At 56.1% G+C, this 23,766-nt stretch overlaps 3 protein-coding genes across 5 annotated transcripts in view; 2 read left to right on the forward strand and 1 right to left on the reverse strand.

The window, feature by feature from the left end:
- The window catches only part of SULT2B1 (sulfotransferase family 2B member 1), a 35,217-nt gene extending 22,242 nt beyond the window's left edge, over nucleotides 1-12,975 (forward strand). The window contains exons 2-7 of one of the 2 annotated variants that reach the window (XR_014804936.1): nucleotides 2,481-2,620; nucleotides 6,046-6,254; nucleotides 7,259-7,385; nucleotides 7,587-7,676; nucleotides 10,520-10,700; nucleotides 12,752-12,975. Coding sequence is in view for 1 of the 2 variants with exons in the window: in NM_001243697.1 (NP_001230626.1) it covers nucleotides 2,481-2,620; nucleotides 6,046-6,254; nucleotides 7,259-7,385; nucleotides 7,582-7,676; nucleotides 10,520-10,700; nucleotides 12,752-12,945 (946 nt within the window). In the remaining variant the exon portion in view is untranslated. 2 annotated transcript variants of the gene reach the window in all.
- Nucleotides 12,976-13,383: 408 nt separating this feature from the next.
- FAM83E (family with sequence similarity 83 member E) lies at nucleotides 13,384-23,518 on the reverse strand. Of its 2 annotated transcripts, none has more exons than XR_014806566.1 (5): nucleotides 21,545-23,518; nucleotides 20,347-20,514; nucleotides 19,720-19,999; nucleotides 15,830-16,599; nucleotides 13,384-14,212 (listed from the first exon to the last, which is right to left on the reverse strand). XR_014806566.1 is itself a non-coding variant. In XM_003355969.5 (5 exons), exons 1-5 carry the CDS (start codon nucleotides 22,016-22,018, stop codon nucleotides 13,937-13,939), a joined length of 1,503 nt encoding a protein of 500 aa, XP_003356017.1. In that variant the 5' UTR covers nucleotides 22,019-23,518; the 3' UTR covers nucleotides 13,384-13,936. The 2 variants fall into 2 exon arrangements, 1 of the variants encoding a protein (XP_003356017.1); XM_003355969.5 differs by having other exon boundaries at nucleotides 15,830-16,289; nucleotides 19,875-19,999.
- SPACA4 (sperm acrosome associated 4) lies at nucleotides 18,017-18,397 on the forward strand. Its single transcript, NM_001177929.1, has one exon. The coding sequence runs from the start codon at nucleotides 18,017-18,019 to the stop codon at nucleotides 18,395-18,397; it is 381 nt and encodes a 126-aa protein (NP_001171400.1).
- Nucleotides 23,519-23,766: the final 248 nt, after the last annotated feature.

The following is a 23,766-nucleotide window of genomic DNA, read 5'->3' on the forward strand; positions in this document are numbered from 1 at the left end:
TATGTGGTCAGACCCAAGCCCTCTTTTTTTTTTTTTTTTTTTTTTTTTTTTTCCGCCTTGCCTGCAACATTCAGAAGTTCCCAGGCTAGGGATAGAACCCATCATGCCACAGCAGTGACTTGAGCCACTGCAGGGATAACGCCAGATCCTTAACTCAGGGAACTCCCTAGCCTTTTTTTTTTTTTTTTTTTTTTTTTTTTTTTTTGTCTTTTGTTGTTGTTGTTGCTATTTCTTGGGCCGCTCCCGCGGCATATGGAGGTTCCCAGGCTAGGGGTTGAATCAGAGCTGTAGCCACCAGCCTATGCCAGAGCCACAGCAACGCGTGATACGAGCCGCGTCTGCAACCTACACCACAGCTCACGGCAACGCCGGATCGTTAACCCACTGAGCAAGGGCAGGGACTGAACCCGCAACCTCATGGTTCCTAGTCGGATTCATTAACCACTGCGCCACGACGGGAACTCCGCCTTTTTTTTTTTTTTTTAAGTTTTATTGAAGTATAATTAATTTACAAGGTTGTGATTTTTTTGCCTTTTTTTTTTTTTTAGGGCCACACCCACAGCATATGGAAGTTCCTAGGCTCGGGGTTGAATCAGAGCTGTAGCTGCCGGCCTCCGCCACAGCCACAGCCACAGCCACACCAGGTCTGAGCCATGTCTGGGACATACAACACAGCTCACAGCAACACTGGATCCTTAATGCACTGAGCGAGGCCAGGGATCTAACCCTCATCCTCGTGGATACTCGTTGGGTTCATTAACTGCTGAGCCAAGATGGGAACGCCTAATTTTTTATTTAAAAAAAATATATTTTTAAAGGTAGTATTTCATTTTTTTAACCTGGCCCACTTTATATAACAGAATATTTGTAAATCCTCTTCACTACCCTGAAGTGAAATCCACAAACATGCATAACCCATTTACACACACAATTTCCCCCCCCCCTCAGTTCAATGTATACTAGAAATGACCACAGATGGAAAGTAGCAGCTATAACTAGGCAGACCCAGGCTTCATGGTGCCTGAAGCTTATACTATTTTGAGGGGATTCTCCTTAAGAAAAAAAAAATCGGGGAGTTCCTGTTGTGGCTCAGAGATAAAGAACCCAAGTAGTATACATGAGGACGCGGGTTCGATCCCTGGCCCTGCTCAGTGGGTTAATGATCCAGTGTTGCCTTGAGCTGTGGTGTAGGTCACAGACGTGGCTCTGATCTGGCATTGCTACGGCTATGGCCAGCAGCTGCCGCTCTAATTTGACCCCCAGCCTGGGAACCTCCATATGCTGAAGGTGTCGTCCTAAAAAAAATAACTAAATACATAAAATAAAACAAAATCAGTACATGTGTGTGCAACATTAGGCAAAAAGAATATTTGCTGAGAAGGAGAAAAGAAATGAGTTGTTTCATCTTGGAAGCTGGCACATACACCTCAGATATTCTAGAAAAGTAACACACCAGCTTGTGGCTTCAAACCTGAGTCTTCTCTTCCATCCCGTGCTTTCGGTGCCAAGCACCCTTGGACATGTGGTATCTTGATCTCACTTCAGTCCCCAGCCTTCCTGTCGTTATGTCCAGCAGGTGTTCTGGAAGCAGTTCCTGCACCAGCCAACTTGCCATCCTGTGACGGTACAGAGATGTGACAGCAAACCTTGTACATATCTCATCAACGTCTAGTGCAAGTCAACCTCACTTTAGCCAGGTCCCCAAAATACCTACCCCTCTCCCACACCAGGAATAGGAGGCGCCGGGGACGTTACAAGAGTCATTGGATTAAATGCATTGCTCCTCAAACAGGTCACTTTGGAAATTCTAACCTCCGCTCTGCAAATATATTGCAGGGTTTTGGGAAAAACAGCTTGAGTGAGGGGCTTAAAGCTTAAGATGTTTCTAGCTTCCTGGCGACTCCACATCTGGGTTTCACGGGTGGACTCTGCCGCTCTATGGCCACCTAGGAGTGGGCAGGGGGCCTGGTCCCTTTGGCCGCTCTTTGTACAATGAGGTGTGACTTAGCGTCTTCCTCGAGGGCTGGAGCGAAGAGGAAATGTGTGGAAAGCGCTTCAGCCCACTTGGCAGGTGTGAAGTGATGCATGTCCCGCCAGCTGTGTGGCTTGGGGCAAGTCTCTCAACCTCTCTGTGCCTCTTCAAAGCGGGAGAGTAAATGCTGTCGCCTCATAGGATCATGATGGGGGGTCGGTGAATTAGCCTTACTTTGCCGATGAGGGTACGAGACCCAGAGAAGATTCCTTGCCTCCCTCAGCCCCTTGCTTGACCTCCCCCACCTGGCCTGAGAGTCCGCGGTCACTTTCTGCTGCCGAGTGTCCTGGAGGCCTCAGCCGTGAAGTTGGACCCCTGTGCAGGCTCCTAGGACCTTGAAGGATGCTCAAAGGCAGGCCCCCGCCCCCCCCCCGGGGAGGTTGACCCCCGCCTGGCCTCCTCTGCAGTCCTCCGCGTTCCTCACGGTGTCTCCCCCACCCTCCTACAGCCAGAATTTGTCAGGCGAATACTTCCGGTACAAAGGCATCCCCTTCCCCGTGGGCGTCTACTCCCCAGAAAGCATCAGCATCGCAGAGAACGCCAAGGTGCAGGATGACGACATCTTCATCATCACCTACCCCAAGTCAGGTATCTGCTGGGCGGCAGCGGGGGTGGGGTGGGGGCGGGGCCAGGGAGCAGGGGCGGGGCCAGGGAGAGGGCGGGGCGGGGCCAGGGAGCGGGCTGGGGGCGGGGCCAGGGAGAGGGTTGGGGGCAGGCAGAAGATGAGAAGGGCAGACGGGGAGTCAGAGTCTCATCGTGGCTCAGAGGTAATGAACCTGACTAGTATCCATGAAGGCATGGGTTCTGTCTTTTCTTGAAAGTCACGGAAATGGAGTCAGACCCTATGTAGCTCTAGAGACTGACTTCTCTCATTCAGCTTCATTCAAGATGTATTTTTTATTGCTGAGGAATATTCCATCAGCTGGATGGACCATGGTGGGTCTATCCATTCATCTGTGGAAGGACACTGGGTGTTTAGTTTTATTTTGTTTCCAGTTTGGAATGAGTATGGATAAGTTGCTATGAAGCTTTGCATGGGAGTCTCTGCATGGAAATATGTTTTCATTTATCTTGGGTAATTACTTAGGGGATGGCTGAGTTTATGGGACGTCTGTACGCTTCACTTTATGAGAAACTGCCAAACTGGTTTCCTAAGTGGGAACCATCTTGGAGTTCCTATTGTTGCTCAGCGAGTTAAGAACTCTACATAGTGTCTGTGAGGATAAGGGTTCGACTCCTGGTCTCACTTGGGGGGTTAAGGATTTGGTGTTGCTGTGGCTGTGATGTAGGACGGCAGCTGCAGCTCCAATTCAGCCCCTAGCCTGGGAACTTCCAGATGCCGCGGGTACAGCCCTAAAAAGACAGAAAAATATATATATAGTGGGAACCATCTTGAATTATCTGGGCAAGCCAGTTTACCATCGTGCATTCTCGCCGGCAACGTAGATGGGTTCCAGTTGCTACACTTCCTTGTTAGCACTTGATATTGTCAGGGGTTTTTTTTAAGCCATTCTAACAGATGTGTTCTAGTATCGCAATTGTCATTTGAATTTGTGTGTCTCTAGTGGCTAATGAAGTTGAGCATCTTTTCATGGGCTTATTAGCCATTGTATATCTTCTTCAGTGATGTGTTCAAAATTTTTTTGCCCTTTTTAATTGGATTGTTTTCTAATTACTGAGTTTGGAGAGTTCTGTATATAATCCGAGTATACATCCTTAATCAGATATGCCTCTTGTGAATATTTTCTCTGAGTCCATGGCTTGTCTTTTCACTTTCTTTTCAGTGTCTTCTTAAGGCAAACGTTTACTTTTTTTTTTTTTTTTTTTTTTTTTTTTTGCTTTTTAGGGCCACACCCATGGCATATGGAGGTTCCCAGGCTAAGGGTCTAATAGGAGCTACAGCTGCTGGCCTGCACCACAGCTGCAGCAACACAAGATCTGAGCCATGCCTGTGACCTACACCACAGCTCACGGCAACGGTGGACCCTTAACCTACTGAGCGAGGCCAGGGATTGAACCCTCAACCTCCAGGCACCTAGTCGTATTCGTTTCCTCTGCACCACAACGGGAACTCCCAAAACTGTACTCTTAAAAATGGTTAAATTGGTCAATTTTATGTTAAGTATCTTTTACCACACACCCGGGAAAAAAAATTATATATATATATATATATATATATATATATATATATATATATATATAGACTGGTAACGGAATTACCAAAGGGTATAGAGGACCTAACGGATACAGAAAGAGCTGATACAAGGAGCCTCCCTTCCCTTTAAGGCTGAAGCAGGTCACCTAAGGAAATTTGCTGGGGCGTCTGCTGGGGGCGAGGGGTATCAATAGGGTCAAGCCATTGCACCGCTGGTCGCTGTCCATCGCTAGAGCCTGAGGAGAAGCAGAACGAGGAAGCGAAACCTCATCGTTCTGCAGGGTTCCTCCAGCGCCCTCTACTGACAAATCTTAGCATTGCGCTAGTTGGCAAAGGGTATGTTCATAGGGTCCTGCTCCGGTGTCATAAACCAGGGCAACCAAGCGGGGATTTGGGGCTGAGAGGCAGTATGTTGGGATGTGGCACAGAGTCGTTGTCAGAATTCAAGATAATATAATACTAATACCAAGTGATTGTTAGCATAATTATTATTATTTCTCATCTGACCTGCCTGTAGTCTCCTGGATTCCAGACCTATGAACTGAGTCATTGATGAGATTCCAACTGATGTTTGTGGCTCCCCAAAGAAATCAAGGGCTTATCCCCAAGAAGGGGCAGTGAGAAGAGCTGAGGTTTTTTTTGTGTGTGTGTTTTTTGTCTTTTGTCTTTTTAGGGCCGCACCCGCGGCATATAGAGGTTCCGAGGCTAGGGGTCTAATCAGAGCTGTAGCCACCGGCCTACACCATAGCCACAGCAACTCAGAATCCAGGCCGCGTCTGGGACCTACACCACAGCTCACAGGGAGGCCTGATCCTTAACCCACTAAGTGAGGCCGAGGGATCGAACCCTTGTCCTCACTGATGCTAGTCGGGTTTGCTAACCGCTGAGCCATGATGGAAACTCCCAAAAGCTGAGATTTTAAGACTAGACACCTGGCTTCAATTCCAGCTTCCTCTGTATTAGCAGAGTCCTTCTGCCCTAATTCATAAGCCTCAGAATCTCAGAAGCTGAACCCAATGGAAGTTTACTTCTCATTTCTATAAACTCTCACTGGTGCGTGAGGGAGGGGGGACGTGGGGGGACTCCAGCATCCCAGCTCCTTCCGTCTTATGGCTCTGCCCTCCCCGGGGCCCCCAGTCTGCACTGGCATCCATGGCTCGAGCCAGCAGAGAGAGGAGGGGGATGTCACATGGCAGGTGTTTACAGGCCAGGCCTGGAAATGTCTGCAGATGGCTGCACCTGCACTTCCTTGGCTGGAACTCAGTCACATGGCCCCACACGTAACTGCAGGGGAGGCTAGAAAAATGTAGTCCTGTCATGTTCATGGCAGGGAATTGAAATGGGGTTAGGTGGACAGCTAGCCAGTCCCAGCCACATGCCACTGCCTAGCCTTATCACCTTGGCTAGCAACTTAGTTCCTTTGAGCTTCAGCTTCCTGCTTTAAAAATAAAGATAACCAGTGTTCCTACTGTGGCTCAGCAGGTTAAGAACGTATCCATGAAGTTGCAGGTTTGAACCCTGCCCTCGCTCAGTGGGTTAAGGATCCAGGTGTGGCCCTGAGCTGTGGTGTAGGTCGCAGATATGGCTCAGATCCCGCACTGCCTTGGCTGTGGCGTAGGCCGGCAGCTGCAGCTCTGAAGCTCCGATTCGACCCCAGCCAGGGAAATTCCATATGTCGCAGGTTTAGCCCTAAAAAGAAAAAAAAAAAAAAATCAACTTTAACCTCTTTCCTGGTTGTGAGGAATCTGAAATAAAACATGTAGCAAATTGTGCCACAAAGGCAGCCATTATGAATTTGATCATATCCCCCCTTCACCCCTCCCCACCTCTAATCAACTCACCCAATTTCTCCCGACAGGCACCAACTGGATGATCGAGATCATCAGCTTAATCCTCAAGGACGGGGACCCTTCCTGGATCCAATCGGTGCCCATCTGGAAGCGGTCGCCCTGGTGCGAGGCCATCATGGGTGCCTTCAGCCTCCCCAACCAGCCCAGCCCCCGCCTCATGAGTTCCCACCTCCCCATCCAGCTCTTCACCAAGGCCTTCTTCAACTCCAAGGCCAAGGTGCGGGAGGAGGAAGGGGAGTGTGTGTTGGGGAGGAGTGCCAAGCCAATCGATGATTTATTGTGCTCCTACTCTGTGCCTGGCCCTGATCTAGAACAGCAGCAAATCCAGCAGCACAACACCTGCCCTGTGAACCCACGCTCTAAAGGGGAACAGGCAGAGAAGAGATGGGGTAAATGAGGACCATACTGAACGCAGCCAAGGAGATCAATTTCTGTTCTGGGGGGGGGGTTAGAGTTAAACAAGGAGGAGGGGGCGTGGTTAGAGTTAAACAAGGAGGAGGGGGCGTGGTTAAAGTTAGGCGATGAGGAGGGGGCGTGGTTAGAGTTAGGCGAGGATGAGGGGGCGTGGTTAGAGTTAGGCGAGGAGGAGAGGGGCGGGGTTAGAGTTAGGGATGGGGTTGCAGTTGTAAACAGGGTGGTCAAGGGAGGACTCAGTAAGAAGGTGTCATTTGAGCAAAGACCTGGGAGGTGAGGAAGGAGCCAATGGGGAGTCTGGGGGAAGAACATTCCAGACAGAGGCAAGAGCAGGTGCAAAATAACTGACCCTGGAGTTCCAGGAATTCCCGTCGTGGAGCAGTGGAAAACGAATCCATGGGGTGGCGGATTCGATCCTTGGCCCGATTCAATGCGTTAAGGATCCTGTGTGGCTGTGGCTGTGGTATAGGCCGGCAGCTGTAGCTCCAATTCGACCCCTAGCCTGGGAATTTTATATGCCGCCAGTTGGCCCTAAAAAGCGAAAACAAAAACAAAAACAAAACCAAAAAAAACCAACCAACAAACAGCTGTTCCTGCACTTGGTCTGGAAACAGCCCCTCCCTCTTCCTAGAATGTGGCTGTAGGGGAGGGTTCACCCTCCTGTGGATTGAAGTGACCGGATCTGAGCTCCCGTTAGCTAGGAAGTCCCCTGAGACGTCTACCCCGAGTCCTTCCTGCTGCAGGATCAGAAGGCTGGAAGGGACGCAGCTTCAGAGGCTGACAGCTTCTCCCAACACTCGTGCACAGGTCATCTACTTGGGCCGGAACCCCCGGGATGTGCTGGTTTCGCTCTATCATTACTCCAAGATCGCCAGGCAGCTGAAGGACCCGGGCACGCCTGACCAGTTCCTGCAGAACTTTCTCAAAGGCGAAGGTGAGGACTGGGGAGGCGCCCCTAGTGGACCCGATGGGAAGGACAGGGGAGGGGAAAGAACGAGTAGGGGGAGGCCTCCAGCTCTGAGGGGCCAAGCCTGGAGCCATGTGGGGCTAGCGGGGCCCCCTCTGAGCCCCCCAGTGGGCGTGGCCCGGCTGCCCACACACCCCTCACCCCCCTTCCCCTCTGCCCGCAGTGCAGTTTGGCTCCTGGTTCGACCACATTAAGGGCTGGATTCGGATGCGGGGCAAAGAGAACTTCCTGTTTATCACCTACGAGGAGCTGCAGCAGGTGACTCCCTCTCCCCCACCTCAGCCCACCCCGCCCCCGCCGCGCACCTGCCAGCCTCCCTTCCCGGAAAGCAAAGAGCTCAGGAGAAGAAGCCAGCGGGGAAGGAAGGTCTGGAGTGGGTGTGGGCACGATTTTCAGAAAGGTGGTCGGGGGATGGAGTTCCCGCTGTGGCGCAGGGGGTGAATGATCCCGCTTGTCTCGGTGGCATTGCTGGTTCGATCCCCAGCCGGGCTTAGGGGTTAAGAATCCGGTGTTGTTGAAGGTCTGGTGTAGGTCCCAGATGCGCCTGGGATTTGAGCCCCGGCCCAGGAACATCCATATGCCACAGGTGTGGCCGAAAAAGAAAAAAAAGGATGATCGGGGAGAGCCATGGCGCTATCTGGGGAAAAGTGTCCTGGGCCCAGGGAACAGCCAGGGCCAAGGCCGTGGTTGACAGTGTCCAGGCAACCAAAGAGGCTTGTCGTGGCCAAAACCAAGAGAGGGAGTGGGGCAGGACAGAGAGGGGGCAGGACTCTAATGAGACTCGGGCTTTTCTCGGAGCAGGTGGGAGCCACGGGGCGGGCGGGGGGAGCTCTGAGCAGGGGAGGTGACAGGTTGAATGAGATCATGCAAAACTGTGACACAGGGGGGAAGTGAGGACAGTTTCCTGATGGTTGGGACCTGAAGGGCAGAAGGAAGCAGGGAAGGAAACCGCCTTTGAAGGGAGACGGGAGCCCATCTGGACCCCTTCGCACATCCCTGGGGCAGACACCTGAGAGAGAGAGGCCTTCTAGCTGAGGCAGTCAGGGAGGGCTGCCTGGAAGACGGGGCCACGAAGAATGTCGCAGCTTTGCCCCGCTGCAGAGAGGCTGTTGGGCTTCTAGATGGACCACAGCAGTGAACAGGTCAGCTGTTCTAAGTTCTTAACAAAGATCTACCCTGAGAGGCTGGGAACCTAAGACGCTCCCAGTCATGTGCCTTCATCAACAGCTCCAAACACGTTGTCTTCCTGTTTGTGCAGTTCATGTATTTTTTGTATCTCCTTTCTGTCCGTACTTGGTGTGGCAGAAAGAGCCCGGATCTGGGTGTTCCCAAAGCTGTTAAAATCTTCTTCAAAATCTCGCAGAGCCTCGGAAGTCTATCCTGAAAACGGGTGACAAACTAGAGATGTCGCAAGGACCTCAATACCTGGCAGTGGCATGTTATAAGCATCTGACAGCAAAAGTACAGCAAAGTGTCAGTACAGTGTGCAAAGGAAGAGGGATTGGGTTCTGAGCGAGGGCCCCTCTGAATAGTAAGAACCATAATAATAGATGCTTCAGCCTCCTGAGGGCTGACAACTGCCGGCCACCGAATACTGCACACGGATGATCCCATCCGACCCTCTCAAGAAGCAGACAGGGGAGGTACAGACGAGATCAAACCACAAGAAATTGCTGACATTTAACCCATTTTGAGCTGCAAAAAAAAAATTGTCCTGTTTAATGGTTCATCCCCAAATCGTCATTGCCCCCCCCCCTTTTTTTTTGCCTTTTTGCCTTTTCTGGGGCCACTCCCACGGCATATGGAGGTTCCCAGGCTATGGGTCTAATTGGAGCTGTAGCTGCCGGCCTACACCACAGCCACAGCAACTCGGGATCCCAGCCGTGTCTGTGACCTACATCACAGCTCATGGCAGCGCTAGATCTGTAACCCACTGAGCAAGGCCAGGGATCGAACCCGCAACCTCATGGTTCCTAGTTGGATTCGTTAACCACAGAGCCATGGCAGGAACTCCTGCCCCCATTTTATAGAGGAGGAAACTGAGGGTTTATAACCCAAAGAGGGCTGAAGACTTGTCTGAGGCATGCACCTCTTCACTGCAGACCCCATGGGTTTGATTTTTTTTTTTTTCCTACCTTGGTAAATCTCTTTTGATGGAAAGATCCAGAAAAGATTTTGGCATTACCCCTCCTCTCTCTTTTCCATCAAGCTTTATTCTCCAAACCCAAAACTGGGCCACACAGCCTGACAGAGTTTCTGGGCCGCCCCTGGGTGTGAGGAGCTGCCAACATGTTAGAATTTCTAGGCCACATCAGTGATTCAAGAGGATAAAGTGATGGAGGCTTATGAAACCAAGAATGACCTGGAAAATTGGGGCCGTGTGGTCGGCAGAGCTGACCAGAAGGCTGGCTATGCCAGGCGCTGCAGATCACAGAGGGCAGGGAGATAGAACGGAAGACAGGGGCTTTGGGGACTCAGCTGTGAGCTCTTCCTTGGCTGTGTGACCCTGGACAGGTGTCCTCCCCTCTCTGGGCCTCCATTTACTGATTGCGGCAATGACACCTCTGTGCCAGGCTATTGAGAGAATCGGCACAAATACACATGAGAGGCTTGGTCCAGAGATTGGTACACAGTAGGCACTCAAGGGGAGTTCCCTGGTGGCTCAGCGGGTTAAGGATCTGGCACTGTCACTGCTGTGGCTCAGATGCGATCCCTGACCCAGGAACTTGTGCATGACGTGATGGCGGCCAAAAAAATAAAGAAGTGGCGGCCTATGTTGTGTGTCACAGGAGATGCTCAATTCATAGTGACTTTTTAATATGAAGGGGATCCTGCATAAGATGCTGGATGGACATCTGTCCCCTGCTGTGACCTCTGACCTTGCCCCTTCCCTCCCTCCCACAAAACTCTCCAAAACCCCAAACTGAAAAAACCCTCAGAGGCCACAGCCCAACCCCTCGGCTGGGAGGTGGGGAAACTGAGGCAAAGATTCCAGGTCTGGGCTGGGATTCAGGCATCCAAATACAGGGTTTGGTGTCCCTTTCTCACCCGCAGTCCCCTCTCTCTGCCAACCCATCCCGACCCCTGTCCCCTGCCCCCAGGATCTCCACAGCTCCGTGCAGCGCGTCTGCCAGTTCCTGGGCCGGCCACTGGGCAAGGAGGCGCTGGACTCCGTTGTGGCTCACTCAGCCTTCAATGCCATGAAGGCCAACGCCATGTCTAACTTCACGCTGCTGCCCACCAGCCTGCTGGACCAGCGCCGTGGTGCCTTCCTCCGGAAAGGTGAGGGGATTCTGGGGTTCCAAGCCCCCTGAGGCCACTTCTTGGCTGTGTGGCTTGGGCGAGTTACTTAACCTCTCTGGGCCTGTTTCGCCAGCTGTTACATGGGAGTGCTCCGAACAGAACTGCCTTCGTGGGGTCACTGTGGACCCAGGACTGACACCCCCCTGCAACAGGGCTTAGTACGGGGCCTGGCACACAGCAGGTGCTGAGGCCCTGCCTGCCGTTCCCGGCCCAGCACACTCCCAGAGAGTTCCAGATGGGAAGGAAAGGCTGGCCAAAGCCAGCCCTGAACCACAGTGAGGCTACTGAGAATCTTTGTGAACGCTTCTTTGTTTTAATGTTCACCCAGAAATATTCAAGTGTTGGGTTTCGGGGTGAGGGTGGGAGTGTCAGTTTTCTAGTCCTGCTGTAACCAAATATCCCAAACTTAGTGGATTAAAACAACACACATGCAGAGTTCCCCTTGTGGCTCAGCAGTGACTAACCTGACTACTATCCCTGAGGATGTGGATTCGATCCCTGGCCTCGCTCAGTGGGTTAAAGATCTGGCGTTGCCGTGAGCTGTGGTGTGGGTCACAGAAGTGGCTTGGATCTGGCATTGCTGTGGCTGTGGTGTAGGCCAGCAGCGGTAGCTCCGATTCGACCCCCAGCCTGAGAACCTCCATATGCTGCAGGTGTGGCCCTAAAAAAAACAACACACACATAAGCAATGCCAAGGTCAGAAGTCCAAAATCAGTCTCACTGGGCGAAATTAAAGTGTCAACCAAAATTAATACGTGCATAACCTAAAGAAATAATAACCTAGGGAAGGAAGAAGGAAAGAAAGAAAAGGAAAGAGAAAGAAAGAAAGGCAGGAAGGAAGGAGGGAGGAAGGAGTTCCCTGGTGGCCAAACAGTTAAGGATTTGATAAGGTCACCACCGTGGTTCAGGTCACTGCTGTAGCACTGGTTCAATCCCTGGCCCAGGAATTTCTGCACGCGGTGGGCGTGGCCAAAAAATAAATGAGGCGGCAGGGCCGAGTTCTTCCCGGGGGCTCCAGGGGAGCCCCATGTGCATCTCTTGGTTCACCGCGCCTTCCTCCATCTTCAGAGCATCTTCTGCTCTCTGACTCTGACCCTCCCGGCCCTCTTAGAAGGATGTTTGCCATTAAATGGGGTCCACCCAGATAATCCGGGCTCTCCTCCCCATCGCACGATCTTTTTTTTTTTTTTTTTTTTTTTTTGTCTTTTTGCTATTTCTTTGGGCCGCTCCCTCGGCATATGGAGGTTCCCAGGCTAGGGGTCTAATCGGAGCTGTAGCCACTGGCCTACGCCAGAGCCACAGCAACGCGGGATCCGAGCCGCGTCTGCAACCTACACCACAGCTCACGGCAACGCCGGATCCTTAACCCACTGAGCAAGGGCAGGGACCGAACCCGCAACCTCATGGTTCCTAGTCGGATTCGTTAACCACTGCGCCACGACGGGAACTCCATTTTTTTTTTTTTTTCCATCGCACGATCTTTAACTTAATCACATTTTCAGCGCGATGCCTGGCACCCACCCACCGAGGGCAGGGAAAACACTGATTCCCAGTCTCAGAGCAATCGTGGAGGTAGCGCGCGCGGGGGGGGGGGGGGGCATTGCAGGAGCAGTGGAGGGAGGAAACGCTGGTGCAGCCGGGGAAGTGAGGGACAGGTCACAGAGGAGGTGACACAGGGGCTGGGAAGGGTGCGATGGATGTTAGATGGGGCGGCGGATGTTCTTGGTAGGATTTAAGAGGCCGGTGGAGGGAGGTCAGAGGTTGGCTGGAGGGGTAAGAAGGGCGGTGGGAGCTGAGGGAGGGAGGGACGGAGCGGGAGAGTAAAGTGCCCAGGGGTCTGGCCAGTGTATCACCCATCATCGTAGGAGGTTAAGGGGCAAAGTGGAGACGGAGGGGGTGGCAGGGGAAGATCTGTGCACTGGCACAGGGAACACCATGGGCAAAGGCGGCCACGTGGGAGCCAGAGTGTTGCGGGCGGGGAACGAGGTTCCGAATGCTCCTCACCTCTGCTGTCCCTCCCTGCCCTGCAGGGATCTGCGGTGACTGGAAGAACCACTTCACGGTGGCGCAGAGCGAAGCCTTCGACAGCGTCTACCGCGAGCAGATGCGGGGGCTGCCGACCTTCCCCTGGGACGAGACCCCCGAGGACGCCCGCCCGGACCCCGACCCCAGCCCCGATCCTAACCCCAGCCCGGGCCAGGCCTCCGAGGTCCCCCACCCGTGACCCTAGGAATAAAATTATTCGTGCCCCGGCTCCTCGATGCGCTGTGGAGGTGGCGTGCCGCAGGCGGGCGGCAGAGGGCGCGCGAGGGCGGGTGGGGCGCCACGGAGAACCACGGAGGCGGGGGTGGGGACCCGCGCGGGGCACCCAAGACCTGGGCAGGGCAAGGTCCTCTAACCCACCTGGCACGCCAGTGGGGTCAGTGACTCAGAAGCCTCACCCAGAGGCAAAGGCGGAGCAGGGAGGCCAGCGCTGGGCACCTGACTCCGCTGGACGAGAGTGCTGTGGCCAGGACTCCTGCGTCCTTCGGAAGAAGGGTGATGGAGACCAGGAGTCCTGGCTTCTTGGTGAGGAGCCCGCTGGGGGCCCAGACTCCTGCATCTGAGGGAGGAGGGGCCAGGTCTGGATTCCCCGGTCTCCCATGATGCTCTGGAAATGCAATTTTCTGGCAAGAAGCATCTTTATTCTGAGCAGAGGTAAAAGGCAGCTCCCCAAAGCTCACCTGTGAGCACCTGCTGGGTCCCCGTCCACGGCCCTGACCTGTTCCCCAGCAGTGTGTCCTCACCAGTTTCCTGTCCCTCAGGATTCAGGTCCGCTCCCCTGGTGGGGTTCTCCCCTCCGCCCAGCTCAGGTTACCCTCGGCTCCTGAGCTCAGCAGCTGGGGGACGTTTCCCCTTTGCTTCACCCCACACAGTTCCAGCCTGGGGGCCGCTCAGCCAGGCCTCTCCTCAAGAAAGGTTCTGACCCCGCAGGGACAGGGTGCGTGCTCTTCTAGGATCCCCGCTAATGGAGACTTGCTGCCCATTTTCTAGGCTGTGACACTGAGGTCTAGAGTCGACTTGTCCAAGTTCTAGAACAAGGCGGTGGGGGGGGGGCTTCCACTTCCTAGACTCTGAGGCCGGAAGCTTTGTGCAAGGCATGACAGCAAGGCAAGGGGCTTGGAGGTGACAGTTTTCCGACTGTCCTGGGACAGGCCGGCCCCATCTGGCTTCTGTCAAGGCTGCCCCTGGAGTCCTGGCTGGGCGGCCCAGTCTGGCTGCCGGACGCCTCTGGGTTCTGGGAGTTTGGATGCAGTATCTTTGCCAAACCTCTTCCGGGTCGGGGACAGATAGCGGAGGCGACGGGCATGGGTGAGGGGCAGGGGGCCGCCCCGGGGCTGGGACCGGGCCAGCGGACGGGAGTCCGCCTCACCCCAGGGGGCCCCTCCAGTGCCCCGCTGCCTCATCAGGGCCTTGGCTGGGGTGTCCTTGGTGCCCCAGGACTTCTTGAGCTGCGGAGGGAAAGAGAAGGAGGTGAGAGGAGGCTGGGAGAGAGGAGGGCAAAGGAGGATGGAGGGAGAGCTCAGGAAGGAAGGATGAGAGAGGAGGGAGGTGAGGGGGGGTGAGAGGCCCCTGTGTCTCCAGAACCAGGAGGGAGGTGAGCAGTGAGGCTGGGGACCCCCAGACCTAGAGATGGGGTGAGGAGATCTGTCCCCACGTGCCGCTTTGCAGCTGCGGAGGAACAGGAAGCAGCCAGCAGCTGCATGGGGGAGCAAATATTTGCCAAGGGAGGGATGCCCATTGAGGGTGGCTCAGGACCAGGTAGGGTGAGGACCTTGCCCCTGCCCATCCCTCTTCTCCCCTTGACGCTGGAGGAGGTGATTCCTGAGACTCCGGAGAGGCCCCGAGCTCCCACTTAGCAGATGGAGAAACTGAGGCCAAGAAGCGGCCCAGCTCAGAGACCCCAGGTCAGCCTGCATCCCTGCAGAATCCACCCGTCTCTCCCACGTGGCTCCACTTTTCTCCTCTCAACAGCCCGCTTCAGAGGTGGGGATGCTGAGGCCCTGCCCAGGGTCCCCCGGAGAACTGGGGCAGGCTCTGCTGGACCCCAGTCTCCAAGCAGCTAAGAGAAGGAAGGGGGGACCCCCTCAGCTCCCCTAATCCCCTCCCCAACACCCCCCCAGGACACTTAAAAGCCCTGCCTGGGAGTTCTCCTGTGGCGCAGTGGGTTGAGGACCTGGCATTGTCACTGCAGAGGCTCTGGGTGCTATGGTGGCATGGGTTCGATCCCTGACCCAGAAACTTCTGCATGCTGTGGGGAGTGGCCAAAAAATTAAAAATAAATAAATAAATAAATAAATGCTCTGCGTGGGAGGAAACCAGGACTAAGGTCTGATTCCTCCCTGGTGCCTCAGTTTCCCCACCTGTGAAAGGGGCAGGCGGAGAGCCATAATCCCATCCACCACATAGCATTGTGGCAAAGGTTACACTGAACTGCCTCTGCGAAAGCACCTGGCAAGGGGCCTGGCATGTGACAGGGTGCCCGCCCAAGATGGTTGCTTTGACCTTGGGCTCAACCTTCGGTGGGTTGAACACAGCCTGAGCCTCAGCATTCCCATCCGGAAAACTGAGCATAATAAGAGCGTTGCCTCACTGCCCTTGGGATGAGGAGGGCATGAAATCACAATAAATTCCACTTGGGGGATTTATGGTAACGACAGTGATTTCATTTCATTCGATCTCATTGACTCCTCCTGCTCACCCCCACCCCCACCCCCGCAAGCAAACTGAGGATGGGGATGGCGGCTCAGCCCATTACCCTGATGGGAACACTGAGGGTCAGAGAAGGCAAGTCTCTGCCCCCACCCCCACCCCCAGCTCTCATGGTTGGGATTATCATGCTGGGTTTCACACCCAGGGCTCTGGGGGTCTCTGCACCATGCCACACGGCACCCCCCTGCCCAGCACACAGTAGGGATACAGGAAGTGGGCGATGCAGTTATTACCACGGGGGAGCAGTTTTGCTTTCCTCGCCCCCCACCCCCCGCCCAGGGCCAGGCACTCGTAGGCTTTCACATGCTTCCATCCTCCTCCGGCCAATCTCTCTCAGACCAGCCACCAGGTCTCACCTCATTGTCACCGTCACTAGAACCTGACAGCTGGGACAGGCGGCTCAGGTCCCACAGGGAGCGGCTGGGCCGGGCCAGGGGGCCACTGGGGGTCAGGGTGCGCTGTATGCTCCTCAGGATGTCGCTAAGAGCTGGCCCTGGCATGGCCAGGGTCTCCTGCTTGTCCCCTTGGAAGACTTGGCAGGCGGCCAGGCGCTGGGCCAACGAGCCATCAGGCGATGGTGCTGGTGGTGGCAGTGGTGACACGGGGACCACAGAGCAGCGGCCGGCCACGCGGTGTGGGCTGTGAGCCAGCTGAAGCCCCCCCGGGGCTCTGACATAGGGCCCCAGGGTGGGGGCGGGCAGGAGTGGCCAGGAGGCTGCATACAGTGTCCGGAACTCTCGGCTGAAGGCATCGGCAATCTCACCGGTCAGCAGGGTCACCAGGCCACGGTGAAGGCGTGAGTCACTCCATGTGAAGCTGGGGGGGTGGGGAGAGCATGGAGGCAGGGGTCAGGATCTCCCAGCCTGGCCTGGCCCCCATCCCCAGTCCCCAAGCTAGTCCCAGAACAGGCCGTGTGACCTCCGGCAAGTCCTGCCACCCCTCCAGCCTCAACATGAACCTACCCTTCATGGGTTGGTTGTGAGGGCAACAGAAGTTAACACATTTAAATGATCATCTGGGAGTTCCCGTTGTCACTTGGCAAAAACAAATCTGACTAGGAACCATGAGGCTGTGGGTTTGACCCCTGGCCTCGCTCAGTGGTGTAAGAATCCAGCGTTGCCGTGAGCTGTGGTGTAGGTCGCAGACACGGCTCGGATCTGGTGTTGCTGTGGCCGTGGCGTAGCCAGTGGTTGTAGCTCTGATTCAACTCCTACTCTGGGAACGTCCATATGCCGCAGGTGCCACCCTAAAAAGCAAAAAAAAAAAAGGTCATCTGGAGTCAGATGCAGGTTTAAACCTGGGCACTGCCTCCCTTTTCCCTTCTGGAAAGAGAAAGGACTGTGACACCCTCGGGGACTGTTTTAAGACCTAGATGCTTCTTGTAATGATTGCCATTTATTAAGTGCTGGCTGTGTGCCAGGCTCTGGGTGCACCTGCTCCCTGCCTCAATTTGCTCATCTGTGATATGGAGCTAAAACACAGGAAGATTAGAATCAGACAACCAACATGGGTCAAGCCGCCAGCCCAGTGGCCATTCAGTACCGAGCACTAACATCCTGTGAACCCTGCAAGCGGGGCCCTCACCTTGCTACCCCCGTGATCACATTGGCTGTGACCTAAAGCCTCTAGGACAGGTCTTGACACACAGTCGTTTCTCAGTAAATGCCCTCTTTGTTGTTTTGGGGGGGTCTCTTTGCTTTTTAGGGCAGTACCCGTGGCATATGGAAGTTCCCAGGCTAGGCCTACGCCACAGCCACAGCCACGTGGGATCTGAGCTGAGTCTGAAACCTACACCACAGCTCACGGCAACGCCAGATCCTTAACCCACTCAGCGAGGCCAGGGATCGAACCCGCATCCTCCATGGATACTCGTTGCGTTCTTAGCCACTGAGCCACAACAGGAACTCCAAAATGCCCTCTTTGGAACTAAATGAACCTGGGCTCTCGTCCTGCCTCAGAGGACCTTGGACATGTGACTTTCCCTTCCTGAGCTTCAGTCTGTCCGTCAGAAAAATGGGCTCACCCAGGGCTGTGTATCTTGCACCTCGGCAGGCACAGCACCCAGCTCAGCAGAGCAGACAAGTTCAGGGCTGGGATGGTGAAAGCTGGTCTGAGCATCCTTACCTCGGCAGGGTGGCAGTGTCCTTGCTCTCTGGCAAGTCATGCGGGCCAACCTGCCCCTGAGATTGTGACACCCCTCCCCCGCCGATGACCTCACCCCGGAGCGGCCAGTGGGAACCCTGGGACAGGTCTGTGAGGTCACCCCATTCCACTCCACAAAGACTCTTGTTGGGCAGCAGCCGCTGGCTCTTCTCCATCCCTGGGGGAGTTTCTGGGACTCAAGGATTCAAGAGCCGTGGTCACGACGGAGCTCTGGAGAGCGACGTGGGGCACTGGGGACTGAGGACCCGCCAGGTGCTGACCCTGGGAGACCAGGAGCAGGGGTACAGGTCTTGTGGGCGGGAGCAGTGTCACCCAGCAGTTCCGGGAGGCCCAGGAAGCCCACGGCCTGGCTCGGGCACCGTCACCGCCGCCAGGCCACCATGGTCCTCGGCTGGCTGCTGCTTCTGATGATGGCTCTGCCCCCGGGCACGACGGGCGTCAAGGACTGCGTCTTCTGTGAGCTGACCGACTCCGCGACCTGCCCCGGTATCCCCATGCGCTGTGGCGATGACGAGGACTGCTTCACGGGCCATGGCGTGGCCCCAGACATTGGCCCCATCATCAACAAGGGCTGTGTGCAGAGCACTTTGTGTGGCCGCGAGGAGCCTGTCAGCTACAAGGGCGTCACCTACAGCCTCATCACCACCTGCTGCACGGGCCACCTGTGTAATGGGGCCCTCGACCCCTCAGGCAGCCGGATGGCCGGGGCCACCACCAGCCTGGCGCTGGGTGTGCTGCTGTTGCTCCGACACGTGCTGTGACAACCTGGAGGGCGGGGCCCGGGACTGGTCTCTAAGCTCCGCTGCTCCCCGTGCCCCCTGCCTCTACCCCCTTCCCGTATTAAATGGCCAGAGGCCCTGGACAACCTCTTGTGGCCCTAGCCTCATCCATTCTAGGGCTGTCCAGCAGAGCCCAGGGCTCAGGGAAGCATCCTCAGGCCTGATTTAGTGGTGGGGAGCCACGCCCGATGGGTTTGACGGTACGACTGTATTTCATTGGTTCTAAGACACGTATCTTTGCACATTTTGATCTGCATGCTTCTTTTCTTTGGTGGCACCTTAGAGTCGATGAAATATGGTAAAAATGGAATAAGAATAATAAACGAGAGCTGATGCTTATGGAGCACTTCTTATGTTACCTGCCAGGCACCCTGATCTCCGCGAATCCCCGAGGAACCGTGCTTCTTTTCAGAACCTCCCAGTCTCATGCTAGTGGTTCTCAAGGTGTGTCCCCTGGGGCCCACTGCCTCGGTATCAACCGGGAGCTTGCTAGAAATCCCAGTTCTCGGGCCCCCGTCCCAGGGCCAGCTGAATAGGGCTGGGCCCAGAAATCTGGGTTTTAATACATGTCATCTGGGTTGTAACACGTCGTCGGGGTGATTCTGAGGCCCACTCAAGGTTCAAAGCCATGAGGCTAGGAGTTCCCGTTGTGACTCAGTGGTAATGAACCAGATGAGTATGCATGAGGACACGGGTTTGACCCCTGGCCTCACTTAATGGGTTAAGGATCCGGTGTTGCCAAGAGCTGCAGCGTGGGTCACAGACAAGGCTCAGATCGCATGTTGCTGTGGCTGTGGTGTAGGCCGGCAGCTACAGTTCCAATTGGACCCCTAGCCTGGGAACCTCCATATGCCTCAGGTGCAGCCCTAAAAAGACAAAAAAAAAAAAAAAAGCTAGAACAATGGTACTCAATGGGGGCACTTGGGATTGTTTGTTTTTGTTTTTGGTTTTTTTTTTTTTTTTTTGTCTTTTTAGGGCTGCACCTGAGGCATATGGAGGTTCCCAGGCTAGGGGTCCAATCGGAGTTGTAGCTGCCAGCCTACGCCACAGCCACAGCAACATGGGATCCAAGCCACGTCTGCGACCTACACCACAGCTCACAGCAATGCCAGATCCTGAACCCACGGAGCGAGGCCAGGGATCCGAACTCATGTCCTCATGCATACCAGTCGGTTTGTTACCACTGAGCAACCACGGGAACTCCCAGGTCCCCCTGTTTTTTAAAACTCCCACACACCAACTGTGGGTCTAGTTTTCCGGATAAGAAAACAGAGGGTTAAGGAGATGAAAACTTAGCCTTAAGCCACTAAACAGTCCAGCGGCTGGGCCAGTGCCAGCCTGTTCTGCTACATGACGCCGCTTCTCCTGGGCAGGGGGTTAGATCCATTTTACAGACAAGGAAAGCGCCTGCTGCGGGAGAGGTGGGAACGGGTGAGCAGGGGTGTGGGGGAAGCCGCACCTGTAGGATCCTGAGATGACCCTCTCACCGTCCAGCAGCACAAACTTTTCCCGCACGTTGCCGATCACCTGCCGACGCCAGCGGCTCTGGAAACTGCAGCCTCTCACCACTCGGATGTCCAGGTTCTGGGGTGGGAGAGGTGCACCCCCGCTCAGGCTGACCCCGCAGACCCCCCACCCACTGCTGCGGGCTCAGGATCCCTCCAGGCTGGTGCTGCCTGGGGGACCCGTGACTCTCTGGAAGGCTCTGTCCCAGCTTCCCCGGAGCCAGTATCCAGCCCCAGGGGTCTCTTGGAAATACCCCTAACTCAGAGGGACCCCATGGGAAGGCTCCCCCACTTCCGCCTCCGCCTTGGGCATCACGGCTCGGGGGACCCTCCAAGCTGACCCAGGACTGCATGGGAGGGTCTGCCCCAGCTGCCCCCAGTGCCAGGCAATTAGGGACTCAGGGGTCCCTCCGGCCAGGCCCCTACCTCAGTGGCCCCAGGGTTCACCCCCAGCTGCTGGGCCAGCGTCAGGAAGGCAGGCAGCTGCTGATGGTCCAGGAGAAGGTAGACGGGCACCCAGCGGCGTGTGGCAGCGTCCACCAGGTCCAAAAGCAGGTCTGGGTCAGTGAAGATGTCCATGACGACAGCCACCAGCTGAGGGGTGGGGAGAGGGGCTGTGGGTGGAGCCTGGCGTTGGGGGGACATTCGGAGGGTGAGGGGCTCTGGGTGGGGGGTGGGAGTTTAAGGGCCCAGCCTCCCTGGGATGTTCAAGATGCCTGAGGGGAGACACGGCCCCCGGATAGGCACCGCTGTTCATGCAAAACCTATGCGTGAATGAGAAGAAAAAAGCCCTTCCCAGAGCCCTCCCCTCGCCCCCACCACCTCTAACTGCTGGAAACTGTCATCATACATCACATGTCTGGAGTTCCCTGTGGCTCAGCAGGTTAAGAGCTCAACTAGTATCCATAAGGATGCGGGTTTGATCCCTGGCCTGGCTCAGTGGGCTAAGGATCTGGCCTTGCTGTGAGCTGTGGTGTAGGCTGCAGATGCAGCTCGGCTCTGCTGGTGCTGTGGCTGTGGTGTAGGCCAGTGGCTAGAGCGCTGATTCAGCCCCTAGCCTGGGAACCTCCATATACCAAGGGTTGAGCCCTCAAAAGACCAAAAAAAAAAAAAAAAAAAAAAAATAGACTGGGAGTTCCCTGGTGGCCTAGTAGTTAAGGATCTGGCATTGTCACTGCTATGTCTTGGGTCACTGCTGTGACGGCTCGGGTTCGATTCCTGGCCTGGGAATTTCTGCATGCTGTGAGTGTGGCTCCCCAAAAAAGATGTTAAAAAAAAAAATTAACAGGCCTGTCCAGGGGGCTGCAGGGCAGACATCTGGGAAGAGGATGGAGCATGTGTCTGAGACCAGGGGGTCCTAATTAGGGGCCAGGGGCATGAATGCCTATGGCACCCTGGCCTTGGGGAGAGGGTAGGAACCCCCTTATCTAAGAGGGTGAGGGTGAGATCTTGGGGGGTGGTGAGGATGCCCCGATCCTGGGGGCTTGGAGGCATGGACTCCTGGGTTCCCGGGACGTGGACGCACAAGTTTCAGGAGGGCCTGGCTCAGGATGCCCGGGTCCCAGGGGATGTGTACACAGTCCCAGGTCTGGGGAAGGAATGCCAGACCCTCCCAGAGCCCCACCTTGTGAGCGGCCTGGATTTCCTGGCGCACGATCTCCTTGAGGGATGGCTGGCCCTCGCCAGGTGGCTGGGTGTAGAGCTGCGCCCGGGTGATCCCCTTCCAGGCTGAGTCTTCTGGCCAGCCCAGCCGCAGCACGGGCACCTGCTCCTCCGACTGTCCAGGCCAGTAGGTCAGGCTACCTGAGTCCCCATCAGCGGTGGTGGCTCCCTCTGTGGCCCTGCCGGGTTTCTGCTTTGCCGCTGTCCAGTCTTCAGCGGCCGCTGCCAGGCCCCGGAGCTCATCTCCACTCAGGAAGGGCCGCAGGCCCTCGCGCTGCACGCAGGCCTCAAAGGCCTCTGCGCCTTTGCTCAGCAGAGCCTCCAGCGCCAGCCGCTGGCCCTCAGAGTACAGAAAGCTGGGGCTGGCCTCGGTCAGGGGCAGCCCCCCTGTCCCCCATTCCATCCCTTCCAGCGCATCCAGCTGGGAGGCCGCCATCGGGCTGTTCAGGTGGGACGACGGTGAGGCTGCATGTCCAGGGTCTGAGCATCTGCGGGGGGTCTCCTGACAGGCAGATTCTGCGCGGCTGTGCAAGGCTTCCAGGACAGTCCGGAGAAAGTCCAAAGGGCTCACAGTTCCGACAATCAGGCTGCCCAAGTGACTGACCACTGGATGCACGGCGCGGCTCAGACCAAGAGCCCACAAGCCGTCTGAGCTCCCTGCCGGCCTCTAATGGTCTGGCCCTGCATGGCGGTCAGCTGCCCGTTTCTGCTCCACGGCATGACAATCTCCAGCCTCACGGAGGGTTCAACAGGGCCCCTCATGAACCCTTCAGCCAGCTCAGGGTGACTCTGCCACCACGTTCAGGCCACAGGCTGCCTGCCCGTCTCTGAGCACCCAAACGTCCCTCGCTAAAGGCAGAGCCAGCTGCCTGTTTGCTCCCCCCTCCCGGGGACAGCACCTCCAGCTGACAATTTCAATACCCGAGGGCCCAGTGGAGCACCTAGCTGGCTCCCTTGGAATGTTCCTCCCGACACCCAGCTGGCTGGCTCACCAGCTCTCACTGGCTGACCATCCCGGAAGCCTTCTGTCTGGGTCTCCTCTCTGAGCCTTGGAAGAAGGCACCCTGGCCCTAAATCTGGGCATCACCCCCTCCCCACCTGGGAGCTAGGCCAGGCTGCCCTGTGGGTTGACGGCTCTGCTCCCTGAGCCTTCACACCCGCTCAGGCTGCGGCAGTGCCTGATGCCCTCCGCAAGGGGTTTTCTCACTATTGAGCAGGTCTAGGTTGAGCCACACACGGTTCCTCAGACCGCTGGCCCTGCCTGTCCTCTGGGCCGCCCGGTGGTCTCTGGCTGCCCTCTGAGCAGTGCTGATCCCAGCCTGGATTTCTGCCTTAATCCCACTATGCCGTGCAGTCAGATCACGCACTGATTCCTGGGCAACGACCACTTGCATAACCTCCCAAGCTGCCCCTTTGAGGCTCTCCACCCAACCTCTGTCTGGCCTGTAGACCCCTGATCCCTGCAAACCAGCAGCCCCTCCTAACTCCAGCACCCAGGCAGCACCCCTCCTCCAGACCACAGCGACCAGCCCTGCAAAGAGAAGAGGAATAAAGCCAGGCCACCCTTTCTCCCTCCTTCCCAGCCCCTTCAGCACGTCCAGGTCTCCACACCCTCTCCTCCTCTTGCCTTTGCCGGGAACAGTCAGATCAGGGGGCTGGAGACCTCCTGCTTTTATTTCTGCGGTTCTTCCGGGCGACCGGCCTTATTCATCAGGTTTCTGCCTGGGATCCGGGGAACCCAGCCCCTTGTGCAAACACAGGGGCAGGGCTGATCCCTGGTGGTCTGGGGTTGGGGGACCCCAGGGAAGGCAGGTCCCAGCTCCAGGAACACACTCACCGGGCCAGCGGCCCGCCAGACTGGAGCTTCGGGGGAGAGGGAGCACCTCACCTGTTCCCACGCATTCCCTCCCCCAGAGGCCCGCTCCACCTGTACTTCCCGGTACGCGCCCTGCCTGCCACCCCTAGCCGACCCAGATCCCAGCCAAGGCCGCGGGTCCTTTAAGAGTAGGTGTGGCTAACCGTAAAAGGGAGCAGGTGCGCTAACGCCCCACACCTGGCTCTAGGGAAGGAGGTGGGGCTCTGAGGCCCAAAGGCCCGCGGGAGGGCCTGGGCAGGATTAGGGCGGGCACCCTGGGGGAAGACACAGGAGACCCGCAGACTCCACCCTCAGCACAGCAGAAGGGG

Source organism: Sus scrofa, chromosome 6, assembly GCF_054392235.1.
Source record: "Sus scrofa isolate SSC_HxYL_T2T_F1_AM1 chromosome 6, Sscrofa_HxYL_maternal_Yorkshire_Landrace_v2.0, whole genome shotgun sequence".
NCBI lineage: Eukaryota > Metazoa > Chordata > Mammalia > Artiodactyla > Suidae > Sus > Sus scrofa.